Source organism: Fringilla coelebs, assembly GCF_963513975.1.
Source record: "Fringilla coelebs genome assembly, chromosome: 3".
Classification (NCBI taxonomy): Eukaryota; Metazoa; Chordata; class Aves; order Passeriformes; family Fringillidae; genus Fringilla; species Fringilla coelebs.
Window position 1 is genome coordinate 33,335,987 of NC_140030.1, and position 17,429 is coordinate 33,353,415.

Consider the following 17,429-nt stretch of genomic DNA (forward strand, 5'->3'; position numbering starts at 1 on the left):
AGTTCAGGTGGTAAACAGGTTACATAATCGGAAATGCTCGTGAATCTCTTGTTAGGGGGATTTTTTTGCTTTTAAATTTTTTTTTTCACAGAATTTAGAGTAGAATGGAATATTTCAGTTGGAAGCAATCTACAGTGATCATCTAAACCAACTGCTTGACCACATCAGGGCTCACCAGATGTTCATTAAAACTTGTTATTAATGGCATTGTCTAAATGTGTCTTAAACAATTGCAAGCTAGGAAACCTGCTCCAGTGTTTGACTACCTGTGAAGAAATGCTTCCTTATGACAAGTCTGAACCTCCCTTGACAAAAGTATTACACATCCCATCACTGGATACCAGGGAGAAGAGGTCAGCACCTCCCATTCCACTTCCCCTCCTCAGCAAACTTTAGGGAGCCATGAAATCACTCCTCAGCATCCCTTTCTCCAGAGTAGACAAGCCCAGGGCCCTCAGGGGCTCCTTACAGGTCTTTCCTTCCAGCCCCACCACCAGCTTTGCTACCTTCCTCTGGATGCATGAAGGACCTTCACATTCTTCCTTAACCATGGGCCCAGAGCTGCTCACAGTACTCGAGGTGAGGCAGCACCAAGGCTGCATGCAGTGGGATAATCACCCCTCTGCATCAGCTGCTGATGCTGTGCCTGGTGAACCCAAGGCTGTGGGTTGCCCTCTTGGCTGCCAGGGCACACTGCTGACTATTAGAGTATTTGCTTACTTTCCAAAAGCTACTTATAAAAAAATCTGCCCTCTTTGGTGCTCTGTCAGTGAACTTTAATCAATTACCAAATATTTAATGTTTTAGGAAAATAAAGAAACAAAATGGATTAATCATGTTTTACTTCCCAAAATCATAATTCTACCAAGCAGGCTGATGCACGCAACAAAGCAACTTCTCTTAATCCCTGGAGATTTTTAGCTATAGCAGCTTTGGGCTCCCATATGCAAGATACCAAACTATTCCTCCCTCTGCTTACTCTGCAGAACTGTGGGACTGAAAGATCAACTTTCTGTTCATCTATGCAGGACTGAGTTTTAGCTTAGACTTGACAGTTCTCACCTACCTTGCTGAGCTGGAACTTTGCTGGGGAGCAAAGTATATTCCTCAGAATCAAATAAGAAGAATTGCATGGAGTTCAGAGAACAACTTGCATTTAGTTAGTAGGTACTGAGAAGTAGTTGAAATAATAAGGGTTGCAGTTATCATACTTGTATTTATGTGTATGTATTTTGAAAAGGAAGGTAGATATTGCTTGTTGAAAGGATTTCTTTCATGATGCAAAATACTTGCTATAAATATGCCACTTTGACAAAAGGGAGTAGTTTGAGGAGGAGTTAAATGTAGAATACCAAACAGGAGATTTAAATTATTCTCTGGCATCTTTGAAAGGTTTCTGCTGGAAAAATGCATGAAAATAACACTTTCTTTTTAACCACGCTCTTGAACTACTGAAGCATATGGTAAATTGCAAACAAAAACATCTATCTATTGAAAGAAGTTAGCTGCCAGCTAAGATTTGAATTGTTAGCCTTTTGAAGCAATAGTCTAGCCCTGCAGGATAGTTCCATCAAGAGAAGTTCTTGATAGCTGAGGATATGTTTTATGAATCCCTGAGATCTTCAAGCTGGTCAAAGTTTCTCCTGTCTTTTGTGCTAGACACTAAGATTTGTTGAAAAGGAAAAAAAAAAGGTACTAACACATAATTCTAATACTTTTGACTTTTTGGGTCACTGTTGGCTGAGGCATTTTTAAAATCAGATGAAGTTATGGGCAAGCTCTGGTAACCTGCCCTCTCTTTTAACTAGAGGTGAAGAACCATTGAAGAACCAACGTGCTTTCCCAGTGTTCTCACAAGAAAATACCTATGACTAGGAAAGATCCTGTATCCATGGTAAAAATACAGTCTCAAACATGCATTTTGTCAAATAGAAATGTTTTCAGGATAGTGTAATTCCACAGGTTTTTCTCATGGGTTATAATCCAAACTGGCAGCAGGCTTTGCAAGCTTCCCTACTAGAACAACCAGCTTTGCATCCTGACCTTTAATCTAGCAGTCACCTGCTGCTTGCCAGGCTGGGTAGGGAATCTTCTGGCTGTGTTACTCAGTCTGCATGGAGTCTTTTGGCTCTTAGTCTGTCTCACTAATTTGGAGCTGCCTGTACCCTCAGTGAGACTTCCAGGTTCTGATTCAATTCCTGCTGTGCAGTCCTCAAATTTGTTTTAGCATTTTTTATTTCTACAGCATTGCTGTATTTTTTAGTTTCACACTGATGCAATAGAAGAAAATTCACACCATTAATTAGAGGGCAGATCCAGCATCAGTGGCATTCTTATTCTTTTGATGAGGAAGCAATGAGCCAAAATTTGGGGTTCATAGCATGTGTTTTCCTACAGTCCATCAGAGACTCCTGTGTTAATGGATTTTCAATGCTGTAAGAACACATTGTTCTTACTGCAAGAAGACAATTATAGAATCACTTACTTTATTTGTGTACATTGGAGGGAAGTCTTGTTTCCCAAAATACAGAAGAATTCAAAAGAAGTAGACTTGGGTATGACTTCAGAGGCTTTTCCAGCTGCACAGATCTCAAAGGCACCCTGTGTGGCACTGTCTCTAGGTGATTTTTCTGTGGATCGTTGTCTTTTTCTGTTCTTGGTGTTTCCCCCTTTTCTGTTTCTTACATTTTTGTCTCTTCTTTTTGCTTTGTGCTTATTGAAACACTATCTAGTAAACCCGTGGGCAAATTCCCATCATCTCTTGTTTTTAGCAGTGATAGTTGTATTTATACTTGCTAAAGACCCCTTTGTGTTTCAGAATGTTACTCTGTTACTTGCACAGAGAGCAATGATTTCAGACAAACTGCCTTAAAAAATAAACTTTTCTCCTCACCTTGTGATAGACATATGTGCACACAGACAAATAGATCTAAATGCATTTATCAGCATGCAACATCTGGCTAGGAAGATATGAGGCTAGCAGGTATTGGGCATGGAGCAGTTTAACTGTCTTTGTAGCTTTATAGAAAATATTTTCATTTGCTGACTGCTTGTGATTAAGAATTTCTTAAAAACCAAACCTGTCTCAAATTTTAATTGCATTTCTTAAATAGTGGGTTCTTTTCAAAGTCACCATACAACCATTGCACAGAGGCCAAGGTGTGCAGAGTCCTTGGCAAAGCAGTATCTCAGCAGCTCCCAGGGACCTGCAGACTGATTTTGCATAAGGCTGAGCAGATTGCCCTCCCAGTTTAATAGTGCTTCATATTGTGTGTCCTTAATTATGTCTCTGTGTGCAAGCAGAATGTTGATGCTAGCGGGAGACCAGGGCAGTGCTGGCTGCATGTGGCCTCTGCTCACACACTGTTCTGTTCTTCTTCAGGTTGAAAAGTTCTGTGGTTAGTTTTTAGGATATTGAAACACTGATGAAGGATGAAGCATTCAGGTGCTATTTGGAGGCCTGTTATGAGAAGACAGTGTTTTCCTTCTATCAGATGCAATGCGGTATTTGCTACAGCGGAGAGCCACTCACTTTACTTTTGGAAATAGTTATGCAGTGCTGATTTTTGTTTACTTTTATTTTAATTTTTTTTTCCTCTGTTAACCTTCTTCTCTTCCTCACAGCTTCTCATGCTTTTTTCATATGTACATAGCAGAGGTGTATTTTCCTGCCAAGAACCATGAAGTAATCATATGAACCTTTATAAAGTTCTGTCACAGTGCTGCCATTTTCACTGAGATAAAAATTGCCAGGGGTTCAGTTATGCTCTCCTTTCCTAAGCAAAGAAAAGAGAAATTTGGCAGAAAATCTCTGTCACTTCAGGTCTCAAATGTAACAGGACCATGAGGATTTGCATTTCAAGCTTATGAATGCATGGGATAGTTTTTTATTGCTTCTTTATGGGAGCAGAAACAGTGGAAACATAAGAAGAGGATGTTTCAACACAGTTTAAAATTCAGTTCCTTTAATGTGTTTTGTATTGGTTTGTTAAAGCATAGTATTTCCTTATTATCTGTGAATATATGGTAAGCCATATCTGTGTGAGAATTGAAGATAAGTAATCCTCTGCAGTAGCCATATTACATCTGCATTTTACACTGCAGCAGTCTCTTTGGTTATGTTTGCACGACTTGTAACGGCCGAGGCTCACATATAATATTTTCAGTTGTGGGAGTGAGTTGAGCTTGTGTTTATGTAACACAGATGCTGCTTATGCAGTTCATATTTCAGATACCTGTATCTTTAGCCGCTGCTGAGCCATTTTCTTAGGATGCAGTTTTGTTCCTTATACAAACTGATGAGATTGTGGTGCTGACGTTATTGATGCTCCCTCCCTTGTTCCCCGGGTTCCTGCATTATGCTTGTGTGAGGAAGGCTGCACGAGCTACTTGGCAGGAGGGAGGAACATTGTGTCATCTCGGTGACAGCCAGCAGTGAGATCTGCTGAGTTGTATCATCAAACTGCACCATAAAGGTGCCCCTGCCAAATGCAATACATTCAGTTTTTGGCTGAGTCAGTGGGTGGATAACGTGGCTGATGCAGTTCTGGAGTGAGGGCAGGTATGTGGAAAGAGTAACCAAATTTAAAAAGATGAAAGAAAACTAGCAGGACCATCTCTGTCTTTATTTGAGATTAACTTAGACATGCATTCAGTTTTTGCTTTTTAAATGTCAGGCTTCTAAAATGTACTTGTGGTTTGATAAGCCAGCTTAGAAGATAACCTCATAAGGCCTTGTTCTCACTTACCATGTGTGGTCTGAATATTTTTTGGGGTGGGATTTTGTGTTAGAAAGATGGTCATTTGTTCTTGGGATCTGTCTGGAAGGAGTGGACAGGTCAGGCTGGGCTGTCAGTTCCTTCAATTCCAAGAGGATGAGACTGTAAGACAGTGAGTGCTGCACGTCTCAGTCACCAGCCAATTCATGTAGGGTACCTGCTGTCATTCCCTCCACTTGCAAGCAGGAGGACAGAAACCCAGGGGGTACCTTATCTCCAGAAGGTGAGGGGTAGAGTCTACAGCAGAAAACCAACCTCCCACATCCACTTTGTGAGAACCAGACACTCAGCAACATTCCTCTTCTTGACACTGTGAAGAAATTTGAAACTGAGAATGGGTCTGCTTTGTTCCATTTATATTAATTGGGCTAATGAAAAAAGGCAGAGAAGGTCTCTTTCATCATGGCACAGTTCCTATTAGTATTGTGACTCGAGTCATCTTGCATGTAGTAGAGTAGAAGTAATATTCATTTATCTTATCTGAGTCAGATAAATCTTGGACTAAGATTTTTGCAAGATATTGAATATCTTGGTTAAAATAGTATAGAATGATGAGGTGCAGCTGATTTTAGTAATGAAGAGACCATGTGCTGTGCTTCTCTGGTTCAGTGACTGTCAGTAGGGAAGCCTGTCTAGGACAGGAGAACTTCTGAAAACAGGTTCAGGAAGCACAGACAGGGCAAGAAAGAAGAAAACTTTTACTTATTGGAAATGATGAGAAGCTTCCAGGGAACTTTGGATAGAGGATGTAATCTGATTTTTCTAAACTTCTGCTTCAACCTGGAGTAGAATGGATTTATAATGGTAACATCCTCATTTTCTCATTCTTCTATACGATTTCTCTTGCTACCAGAGATCAGTGTTCAGCTTAGCTGGGAGATCTGATCTTAGTTGTGTGGGAAACAGAAATCTTAGAACGTAACCCTTTTTTAGTCTGAGCAAAGATGTGAAAAGTGAGGTGGCTGAAGTGAGGTGGATTCTGAACAGATGCAAGCAAATATTTCAAGTAAAGACAGTCAATTAACTGTGGGAACAAATTTCAAAGACCAGCTCTCTGTTATTATCAGTTCAGGAATAGAGCTTAGAGGGGAAAAGAAGTCTGAAGAAACCTTTTACTCCTAACAAGAATTATTTCAGGGATGCTGAAAGTCAGAACAGATAATCCCAGTGGTCCCACCTGGACTGGCCTGAGTATGTCTTTGTCTTTGAAATATTTCTCTAAAGCAGTTTGCAAATGTATCCTCCTGTTACCTGTTGCAAATCAGTATACAGAAATGAAAACTAGGACAGAAAGACAGAGTACTTTAGTGACAGTAGACTTCCTGTATAAATTGGGTTACTGATCAAGTGATTAGCTCATTTTAGCAGTTTTATGTATCACAATGGACATCCTATTTTAATCCTAATAAAGGATGCTTTTTAATCCTAATAAAGATACTGGCTCTGAATCCAAGGTTAAAATTGAGTGGTCTCTGGGGATTTTTTTCCTGTCTTATTTTTGTGAATAGAAATATAGATTAACACTAAAACGAAACCCAGATAAATGATGTTCAGAAAAGAATTACCCTCCTAAAAATAGGGGAGGCAAACATTGGGCTATAATAGCAGACCATTAACTCCATCAGAGTTTTCTCACTGCGTTTAATGGTAGATTGGGATCATATTGCATAAAGACTTTCCTCTGAATCTTCACAGTGAATATATGTTTTGAAGGTATATTTTGGAGTGTCTTCTGGTGTGCTGAAAGGTATTAAACCCAAAATATATTGATGCTGAAGTAGTCTGTCGTGTAAGACTGCAAACACTTTCCCCAATTGGTTTATGAATAGCCACAAACCAAATTTTTCTGAACATGGTACCTCTGGCAATGGGATTTCTTTTTCCAGGTTCCTTTCAGTTGCATCAAATGCAAGAAAACTTGGTAGCAGCAAGATACTTCGCAGGGATTATTATCCACCTCTGTAGTTTGTCAAATGAGGATGCATTTTTCTCCACTGGGCTCCTGATGGGACAGGCTGGCGAGGAAGCAGGGGCTGACACTGCTCCTTGTGCCGTGCTGCCTTTGCTCTGGGTTTCCTGTGGCCAAACTCTGGCAGCTTTTAGGGCTCTGGGGGAGCCCAGATGAGAGCTGCAGGCAGGACTGTGAGGCTGACGCACTTCTGAGGCACAGATCCAGTTGTAGACAGAGACAAAGGTCCTGTGGTTTTCTTGGGGAATAATCAGCTGGCTTCTGTTGTGGCACATGCTCTGAGCATCCCTCTTAAACAACAAGGCGTAATTTAATAGGCTTTTAAATACAACTAATGCTCTTGTTTCAGTTTATAGGCCTGAATCAAATAAATTGGGGAGGAGAAAATGGTAGGTTTTTGGCTGGAAATTTTCAGGCTATTTTGTTTAGGTTTATGCAGCTGGTACATCCACAGCTGATAACTCATACAGATGTCATATGGAGAATTGTAAGGCTTATGGCTAAAAAAACCAAAAACCCCAATTTACTTCACTTCAACATCTTAATTAGTTTTATAAAAATAAAATGAGGCATTAGGAAATTTGTGCTTGTGGGAGAATTCTAATGGTGTGAACTGTAAAATGGTAGGGATCTGACTAAATCTAAGTTGCTCAGTTTACAGGGAAGCTGTGGATGAAATGGGTCCATGTGGCTACACATGTACTGGTGCATGTCCTGGCTCTGAGAATGGAGCACTCTGGTACTCTGGAACTGATTGAAGAATGGTTGCTGGCACAGTCAGCTTTGGCCAAGGCTAACTTAGAGTCTCACAAGCAGCCTCTGGCCATGGTTTAGATGTTACAGTGTGCCAAGGATCATTCCCAGTGTGCAGTTTGTGAGCAGCAGGTTTGAGAGGCTGGAGGTTTGATAGCTTTGGCCAGAGGATGCCAGTTGGCCATGGGGCCAGAGGGCTGGCCCAGCCACTCTGGAGTTTGCTCATTGCTCTGAGCAGTGCAGGAGAGATTTCATGTGAGTTTTGGTAGCACTCACCATAAGGAAGTGACCTCTCCCACATATAATTTTAGACATCTCTTTTCTGTTTAACCAGATATTTAATATTTGTATTAAGAATATCTGTCTTTGTCTCTTTTGTATCTTCTTGTTGAAAGACAGAGGAAAATGTTTTTGTCTTTCACTTCTGCACTTTGAGTTTTCAGGGATGCAGTAAAAGGCATGTTGCCTTTTACTACTCTTTTGGTGCCACCAGTGATGATGATGCAGTAATTTTGCTGTTGTTGATAATGCATAACTTGCATGCAAGTTTAGGAGCTGCCTTCTCCATGAAAAAGATTCTTTCACATATGCCTAATAAACTGTACCAGTGTTTGCAAATAAAGGAAAAAGAATACGATATTGCAACACAAATTTACTGTGCAATCCACTTCTTAAAAAAGACAGCAATTGTTTCAAAGCTTGGTATTTGTAGTTTCTTGGGATGGCTGCCTGATTTCAAGGAAATAAGAATTCCATCAGCATTGCTTCAAAAATTATGTACTTTTGTGGTGCATTTAAATAGGTACACTTGGTTGTATGACAGGAGCAACTAGCACATGCATTTTGAAAATCCTCTGATTTCCAAATAGTATCTAGGTCGTGTGATACCCACAGGCATGATTCATCCACCTGGGCTTTATGCCAGCCAGCAACTGCATGGATATGACACTCCAGGAATACTGTAAAATTATTAAAGCTGAATTTTTTTTCAAATAACACTGTGATGATAGCTGTAAAAATATGGCACGTAATTTATAGTTCCTTTCTGAAAATAATAATTTCATCAAGTTGATGCAAAAAGTACACAAACTTTCATTTCTTAGGTTGCTGTCTTGATATAAAGTCCTGTTTGAGGCAGAGGTTGTTTTTACCTGACTGTATCTTCTTGAAGCCCAGCTAGCTCTTAAGGGCTGATCTTAATATCATAGGATTGTTAAGGTTGGAAAAGACCTCTAAGATCATTAGGTCCAACCAATCTTATTTACAGTGTGATAAAAACTGCCAGTGTTCTGCCTCTTTGTATAAAGATGATAATCTCTGAGGGGCAGAAACCTCATACAGTTAATACAAACCTTGTGCCTTTTTTTTTTTTTTTTTTTTCTAAAAAAGTTCTTTTTCAAGAGATGACATCATGCTTACTTTCAGGCATTTGTATTATGCTGACAGACACTCTTAGCTAAATATTCAACAAGCCTTGCTCGGGAAACTGTTGAGCTGTATTTTTAAAAATGTGTAGGTGTCTAGAAAAACAAAAATGTGTGTGGCGGGGGTGGGTTTTCTTCAGATGTACTGATGTGTTCATCTCAATGAACACTTTCAGGAGTAAATTCTTCTGAGACTTGCCAGGTTACCTTTGCATTTTTAGGTGCCTGTATACTTTAAAAATGTAGCCCTTAATGTCTTTGAAAACTGACTGCATGTTTTAACTTCTGCTTCTGAAGAGACCCTTACAGTTTGCTTTTTAAAAATATATTTAGGGGCTAAAGACTGAAATTACCAAAGCTGAATTAAACAGACAGCCTTATACTAGTGAAGTGAAGAAATATAACCTTTGCCAACATGTAAATAAATAGCAATGCTTAACTTTTATGAATTTAAAACTGAAAAAAAAAATATTTTCTCCTTTGTTTTTCTGGGTTTGTGACTTCCCATCCTATGAAAGTGGGATGGGAGAGGAGGAATGTTCTCAGATTTGTAAGCATGTCTGTGTTATGGAGGACTTTGCTCTGACTCTAGGTTTTTTAATTTTCCTTCTTCCATCTAGATAAAGAAGAGGCAGCAGGATGTGGTGAGGTTTCTAGAAGCCAACCGCATAGAGTTCGAAGAAGTGGATATCACCATGTCAGAGGAGAAGAGACAATGGATGTATAAAAATATTCCTGAGGATAGGCAGCCTGCACAAGGCAATCCACTGCCACCACAGATATTCAGTGATGATCGGTACTGTGGGGTAAGCAGCTGTTGTGGTTCTCAATATATTAGTACATATATTATATTACATACAATATATTAGTACGTTATATTAGTACACTCAGGTGGCCATTTAAACATGGAACTTGCTGTTGAGCTTTTTCTAGTAGAATCTGAATTAATGGGGCAATAGGATCAGGTAATGATCATACAGAGAGAATTCAGGTCATTTTTCTGTAAATCCTAGGGCTGTCTGGGGGATTCTCTCCAGGAATGTAAAAACCAGAAATGTTACAAGCTTCATGTACAACCTGTTGATGGTAAAGTGCCTGGTGAGACCACTGTAAGCTGGGAATTTGTGGTATTCTTGCTGCTTGGGTCTAGTCCAAGCACAAAAACTCAGTAGGAAGTCTGTCTTCGGCACAGTAAATGAGAACACTGGCTAGATTGAATTTTATTGTTATTGTAATTAAGCTCCTTCTCTGCTGCTGTTATTTATGCTCAGAGCGTCTTTATGCAATCAGTGTTTAGGATAAATGAGCACTATTTGCTGTAAATCTGACAACAGGTTGATGGGTGGGCTGTTTTCTTGGTGTCAGCTTCTCCATCCACCAGTGCAAGATGCAGCAGTAGCCTTTGATTTGTACATCCAAAGTGGCTCTGACTTAGTCCCTGCCAGATTCAACTGTGCTGCTCAGATCTGTTGGGAGCCTGTTAACTGCAGTGCAATTGTTTGCTTAATGCAGGAAGGATATAAAAAGTGATTTAGGATGCTCTGCAACAAAGAGATTGGGTATGATGCAGCAGCTAACTGGTTTCTCAAAGCAAAGTATTTAACATCCTTCCCATGTGCTTTGTATTGGTCTTCCTTGTTTACCTCAGCAGTATAACTCTTATCTTCTTATTTCCAGGTAAGGTAAGTCAATCAAAGAAATCTATCTGGGACGTGGAGCGGATTAGTACCCTTGCTAATGGATCAGCCCCTCACTTACTAATAACAACCTTTACGTTCTTCTGTGTCATTGTAGTTTGCCTGAGAAACACGACATTTTAAAGCTGTTGTATCTTACCCTTTTAGATTGCTTTTACAGAGTGTTTTGACCTACTCTTAGAAGTTGCTATTTGGAATTAGCAAGGCAGAAGATGTCATGCAACATGTGAGATGATCTCATTAATCTGTCTGCTGAGCTTATAGCCATTTTGGTTGAGCAGAGTTAATCCTATTACTAGACTTCACTGTCTGCATGAACATCTTTAAAGAGCAAACATGCTTTGAAAGAAGCAATATTTTCTAGGATGAAGGAGAAAGTATGTGCAGGATCTCCAGCATTGATGAGTTAGCCTGCTGCATTTGTTAGTGAAGTTCTTAGGTAATAGAGTGGAGGCAAAACATTATGCAGAAGGCAAAGGAGGTCAGTGCTGGAAGGGGGGATAAAATACTACAATTAGATCAAAGTCAGCAAATCTTGCACATCTTGTCTCTGTCATTTCCATGTTGAGTGTTTTCATGTGTTTATGTTGACATAAATAACTAAAGCATAATCTCTATTAAGTAACTTAAACTGAAAAAATACTGAGTTTTCTGTTAGTTAAGTTAGTGAAATTTGTAGTTTATAATTTCTGATTTGTGTCCAGGCAATTTTTAATCCAGTTTTATCTATTAAAAAACCCTGTCTGTTTTTCTGCATTCTACAGTCTTATCAGGAGACTTTCTATGTACTTATGCTGTTTTATGCATTGTTGCTGACAGTTCACAGTTATGATACAAACTGGTTAGGCCCATTGCTGTTCCTCTAAAGGTATGAGAGCTCGACAGAGCAAAGCAAAATAGGTACACTTTGTATTTTTGTCATGTGATTTCAGTAGAAGTTCACGAGCGTATAAGGTCCATGACTTGATGTTATGTTCATAGCTATACTGGTTTTTCTATGTTAGTATCAGCATTAACAATTGTGGAATATTTTTTCTCACTGTTTTCCCCTTAATAAAAAACCTCAGCAATGTGCACAAGGGGTTTATCTAAGACTAGATTTTCTGGGCTAGGACATCACCATTTGAAATAATCACTTTTCAGGATGTAACTGCAGGCTAGAGGAAGTTTGTCTTTCATGGTTTCAGTAAGTATCCAAAATGAATTTGTGTCAACCATTTGAATATCTGACAGCTCATGTAGGAGGGGAGAAAGGTGCCAAAAATGATCAATGTTTACTGGTTCACACAGTGTCTTGTACTACAGGGGGAGGGATTCTTCTGGTACCAGGGGACAAACTCCATGTTTTGAAGTGTGAGCAAGACCTTGTGGTTTTTCTGAGTTGATGTAGTTGCAGATACAATCATTAATCATTAATCTATCTTCTTCTTTTCTCAGTCTTCTGAGATGCACTCCCAATTTTTCAGTAACAAGTTATGCTAATAGATTTTGAAATAAAGTACTTGGCAAGAACAATTTTTATTTCCTGTGAACAAGATAAGAGCTGCAAGCACACAAGAACACAAATAATTTTACTGATAATTAAGTGCTATGTTATAGCACCAACAATATGATAATTTACATATTTTCATGACTTTACTGTCTGTTGTTTCATCTTAGTGACATTGCTATAAAATTGTGTGTGAGAACAGAGTCTACCTTTCTGACAAATCAGACACATGATCCTGCTTTTCAAACTTGCAGTAGTGTAAATCTGAAATTAGTATAGTTATCTTGCTCTAGTTAGTGCTCTGTTAGTGAGATGTTAGTGTCTAGTGCATGTTTCTGGAGAAAACTCATGCACTTTGCATAAAGATTAGTAAAGTGGGGTTAATGTGGAGTAGACCCTTAATCAGATCTGGTAGGTTGGGTTGTGTTGTTGGGCACAGGAATCAGTTTTGTCTTGCCCAGTTTCTTACAGAGCTCATCTTCAGTTAGATTCAGCTCCTGCTATAGCACTTTGACCTACAGCTAAGAAATTGTGGATTATATTCACCCAAGAAAATAATCCCATATTGTCTTTCCCAGCCACTGTTCTCCACAGCACAGGGGCTTTACCCACCTGACTTGCTTGATCATGGTGGATGTTTCACACTCATGGATAACCTGTTCAGTGACTTCACTGGTCAGGTCCCCCCCTTGATCATGAGCCTGTCTCTACATTGCATCTCCTCCTAGGTGTCCTGCTGTGTCACAGGCCCACTGAGCTGTGGTCAGCTTGCCCTTGCATTCCCAATCCAGGTCCACTGCAGCCATTTCAGTTCTGGCAGCCTGGTCTGCCTGTTCCTTGTTTCCATGTTCTTCAGTGACATGGCTCTTGGGTATGGGAGTACCTACATAACATCCTTTTGAAAGGTTCTCTACCCAGGCAGCAGTGCCCTGCAGCAGCCCAGGTATTTAAGCAGAAAGCCAGAAATGCCGGAAATCTGCATGTCTGAAATTAGGCCTGCACCTCATACCTCCATATTCTTGAATTCTCCACAGCTGAGTACACAACTTTTCTTAGACTAGAAGTGACTCCTGAATCTTTCAAAAGACTGGAAATAGCCACTTCCCAGTGAAACTGCACTCTTGTGAAGCTGCAAGTTAGCACTTCGAACAGTGACAGTTTTATATGCAGAAATCTGCCACTGAAGGGAGATTGCCTGAAATTTAGGCCAACCAAAATCAAAAGGAAATCTATTGCCAGGTGGAAATTTGAGCCAAAGGGGAAAATATTTACATAGCAGGCTCACTCTTTTTTTTTTTTTTTTTTTCCTTTGAAGCTGTTCATATGGTTTAGGGTGTTATGGTAATTCCTGATAGAGTGCCTCGTGGGCAGCAGTAGAGACAGAGATACGTGATATTTATTGTCCTCCCCTGAAATGTAATATATGGGTGTCAACTCCAACAAAACAGCACAGGCATATAGACAAGAAAGAAATAAAGTAGGCTGCTGAAAGAGGTGCTGTGTTCTTGGGAAACTATTCAGTACACAGACAATTATTGTAGCCCTGATTTCTTTGCACTGTTATGTACCATTCTATTCTGGGTTTTTTTAAAATCATGAAAAGATGCATGCATGTTTCTTTTTCTTCCTTTTTTATAGGTGTCACATTACAACTAAGTAACTGCTCACTGATAAAAGAAAGAAGAGAATTTAACAAAACTGGCTAGAGCCACCTCAGATTTTCTGCCCTGGCCTGTCATTGGAGAGTTTGTTATTATTCTTGTGTCTACAGGTACAGAGAGCTTGAACTCTGTCTCTAGATACTCAAACAATGTGGCAGAATTCACCTTAGCATGCCTGCTGTAGTGAGTTCACTTCAGGAGCTAGAGGAGTTGTGAGGCTAATTTGGTATCCAGCAAGTCTTCATTTGATTCTCTGCACCCTTGGAAATGTCTTATCTGATTCACTTAGCATTTTTTTGGTCCAGGTCTGCTTTTAGAAGAGGAATAATTTTGCTAGATAAAAGTTAATGTGGATTGCTCAGAGATCATGTAACATTTGTTAATGGTTAATGATGCTAAATCTTCCTTATTTTTTTTTTGCCATCAGAAGCAGAGTTTCCTGTATGGCAAATTTAAGCTCTGTGTGAAATTGTTCTTAATTGTTCTTGCAGTTGTATTGCTGCAGTTTTTGGCTCACAGGGACCCACAAACCCTAGGCTGAATGTGACTTGAGGCCAGTGACATGCACTGTTTATCTTCCTGATTAAGGCTTTGTCTCAAGCAAGGAATGCAGAAGGCAGAGCTGTGTTGGAAAGTGACCCCTGCCCAAGAGTCTCCTCCATGTTGGGAGGATTCTGCTCAGATCATTCACAAGGGCTACTTATAACTTTCAGACAATGCCTAGGCTTTTACCATCCACTTCTCCATTGCTTTTCTGTGTCCTGAGGAAAAGAGCTTTAGTTCTGTGTAATATGTACTTTACAAAGGGAAATGTGGTACCAGAGGCAAAATGCAGAGCAGCCAGCTTGCCCAGTGTCACAGCTTAAAAAATAGAAGCTCAGCAACTAAATAAAAATAAAATAATCCAAGAATTTTATTTTCCTCAGAGAAGTCAGGACTCATTTCAGTAATGTATAATAGTGTTGCTGTTTATCCTATAGTGGAGAGAGTACAATCCTGTTGAGCACCACAGTTTTTATTTGGACTAAATAAACTTCATCAATAGCTGTTTCAAAGTGAAGTAGCAGGTATTTTGTAAATGATCCCTTCACATAAACATGATAGGCATCAAAGACATCTCTGGAGATACCTTACTCTGTTTGCAGACTTTTTATTTCCTAAATATAATAATGTAGGGTGTTCATGAATTTTAGAACACTTAAAAGGGACTGGTGCACAATTAGAATTGTTACTTTTACAGGATGTAGTAGAAAACACTGCACATTTCTTTTTAATTTTTGTATTTATTACACTGATATTCTGCAAAACTTATCAGCAAGTGTGATGTAATTATTAAAATTTTTGTTTGGGAACTTAATTCTCCTTTCCATGGAACAGAAACTTCCTATTGTGCCATGCTTTCTTGAAAAAACAGGTTTTGTTATTGAAGATATTGGACTACTTTAGTTAAAGTCTTTTTACAAGGCAAGTTCTAAAATAGAGGATAAATGATATATGAGGAATGGCTAAGAAATCTTAATAAGTGGCAGTAATACTCTGAAGTCACATAGTATTGCACAGAATACAGATGAAGCAGTATTTTGGAACAATAGCTAGAAAAGGCCATGGCTGTTGTCAGAGAACAGCCAGGATGAAATAAGTAATTCAGTCCACTACTGTTCTACTTGGGCCCAAGTTAAAATATGTGCATGCAGAGCTACTGTGCAGCATGGTCATTTTATGTCTTTTAGTCATTACCTCATGTAACAGGCTGACTACCATAGATAACTCCCTGATATTTCCATCTCTCCCTTTATCAAATTCCTGTCGTGGTCTGATTTGATAATACTCTTATCCAAACAATTTTTAAAATGACACAGTGAGCTGGAAGGTGCACAAAAGGTGGAGGTGACAGCCCTTACCATCCACAGTACTTAGGGATTCTGCCACTAACTCCCCTGGTTATTCCCCTACCCCAGGAGGGCACTAGGCACTGGATTGGAGGTCTTCAGTGCTTGTCCAAGGGAAGCCCTGCTGCATTTGGATGCCCTGGATTGGAGGTGAGGGGTATCAATTCTTAGACAGTTGATGTCTGTGTTCCCTGGCACCATTGCTGCACGAATGGCAAACATCACATCAGCCTGAGTTTGTCCTGTACTGTCCAAACAATAGAGCTGTGGCTGACATCTGCTCCCTTTTATTAAAGCCTTTGTTTCTGGAAGGCTACAACTAGACAGATTACCAAAACAAACATCTGGCCTTTAGCAGAGGAGTAACAAGTTGCTTTGTAGAGTCAATTCTATAAACTCTTTAAAAATCCTGTGCAGAGATCTTATCAGAAGGTTAGGTAATGAAAACTGTCATGTTTGGCTTGTTCTGTGTTGTACAGACAAGATCTTCTTTTATTTGTATATTTATATAGTATTAGAAGAGACTCACACAGGCACACACATTCTCCAAGGAGAGCTGTGCTGTGTAAGAGTTTTCCATTGTAATCCTAATCAGATCAGTAAATGAGTGTCATCTGCTCTGGAGAACTGAACTGCCCTTTCCAGGGAGGATGTTAACAGCTCATTCTCAATGGCATGCAGTATTAACTCAGTCAGTAGCAAAGTGCTGATTCAATGTGTTTCAATTATGAGTTCCTCACTATTACTTGAAGGAGCAATTATGTCACCCCTTTTATAAGAATGAAGAGATCATAATCTTATATTAAAAATACTGACAAAGAGAAATAAATTTGAAAAGCATGCCAATAGAGTAATCTGTGTTGTCCAGTAATCAATGCACTTTAAAAATCTTTAGGAAAAGCTATGCAAGTTACATTTGGGTGGGTTTCTCGTTTTTCTGCTTCTTGGTGTGGTAAGCAATAAAGATTTGTCTGAGATGTTTAGAGCTCACTCTTGTTGCCATCTAAAAGCAAACAGCAACAAAACCAACTTGCTTGTTTTTCTAAACTTATTGGAAATAATTTTATTCACAGTTGCTGTCTTTGAAAGTTCATTAGAGGTAATGTTCTTCTAATTTCAGTGCATTAGTGAAGGTAAAATTGCTAACTGAAAATCTACTTTGTGTTAATGTTTTACTTTGATCCAGTGCCTTCATGTTTCTGATATGTTCCTCAAAGCCCAAATAATTTTTTATGCTGATCTGCAATGCAGCCAATTTTAACTTTGGTGTGCAGTAAATAGTTTCTCCCAGCAGTGACAGTGTTTATTTAAACAATCCTGAGTATACCTGCTTAACAAAATCCTGAGCCAAATTAATTATGGCAGTGTCTGTAATTACATCACTGCAGTGATCTGGTTTCCAGGAATACATCACACTTAAGGAATACATCACACTTAAGGTCTAGTGATCATCACAGTTGGGGTACAGCTGATGCTGTGCCAGCTTGAGCTTTGTGAACTTGGCCATTGCTGTTGAGAGAAGAACCTACCCTGGAAGTGGGATTCCTACAGAGGTGAGAATTCTCAAGGACCAGTGGTTTTCCTACTGGCAAAAATTACCATAAAACCCACATGAAGGCCAGAAGAACCTAAGACATTTGTGTCAAATTTCCTGAATGCTTGTCCAGTGTCTCAAAGACTAAGCTGATGTTAATTTTCTGTAGCATTTGGGCAGTAGATGGTCTTTAGGATTACTGCATAATGTAGACATTAACAAAGTTCTTCTGTCC

General features: G+C 39.4%; 1 protein-coding gene across 1 annotated transcript in view; it reads left to right on the forward strand.

The window, feature by feature from the left end:
• The window catches only part of SH3BGRL2 (SH3 domain binding glutamate rich protein like 2), a gene marked incomplete at both ends in the record, with an annotated part of 33,929 nt that overhangs the window by 10,979 nt on the left and 5,521 nt on the right, over window positions 1-17,429 (forward strand). The window contains one exon of the mRNA XM_084202612.1: window positions 9,545-9,730. Coding sequence (XP_084058738.1) covers window positions 9,545-9,730 — 186 coding nt within the window. The remainder of the gene's footprint in view (window positions 1-9,544; window positions 9,731-17,429) is intronic.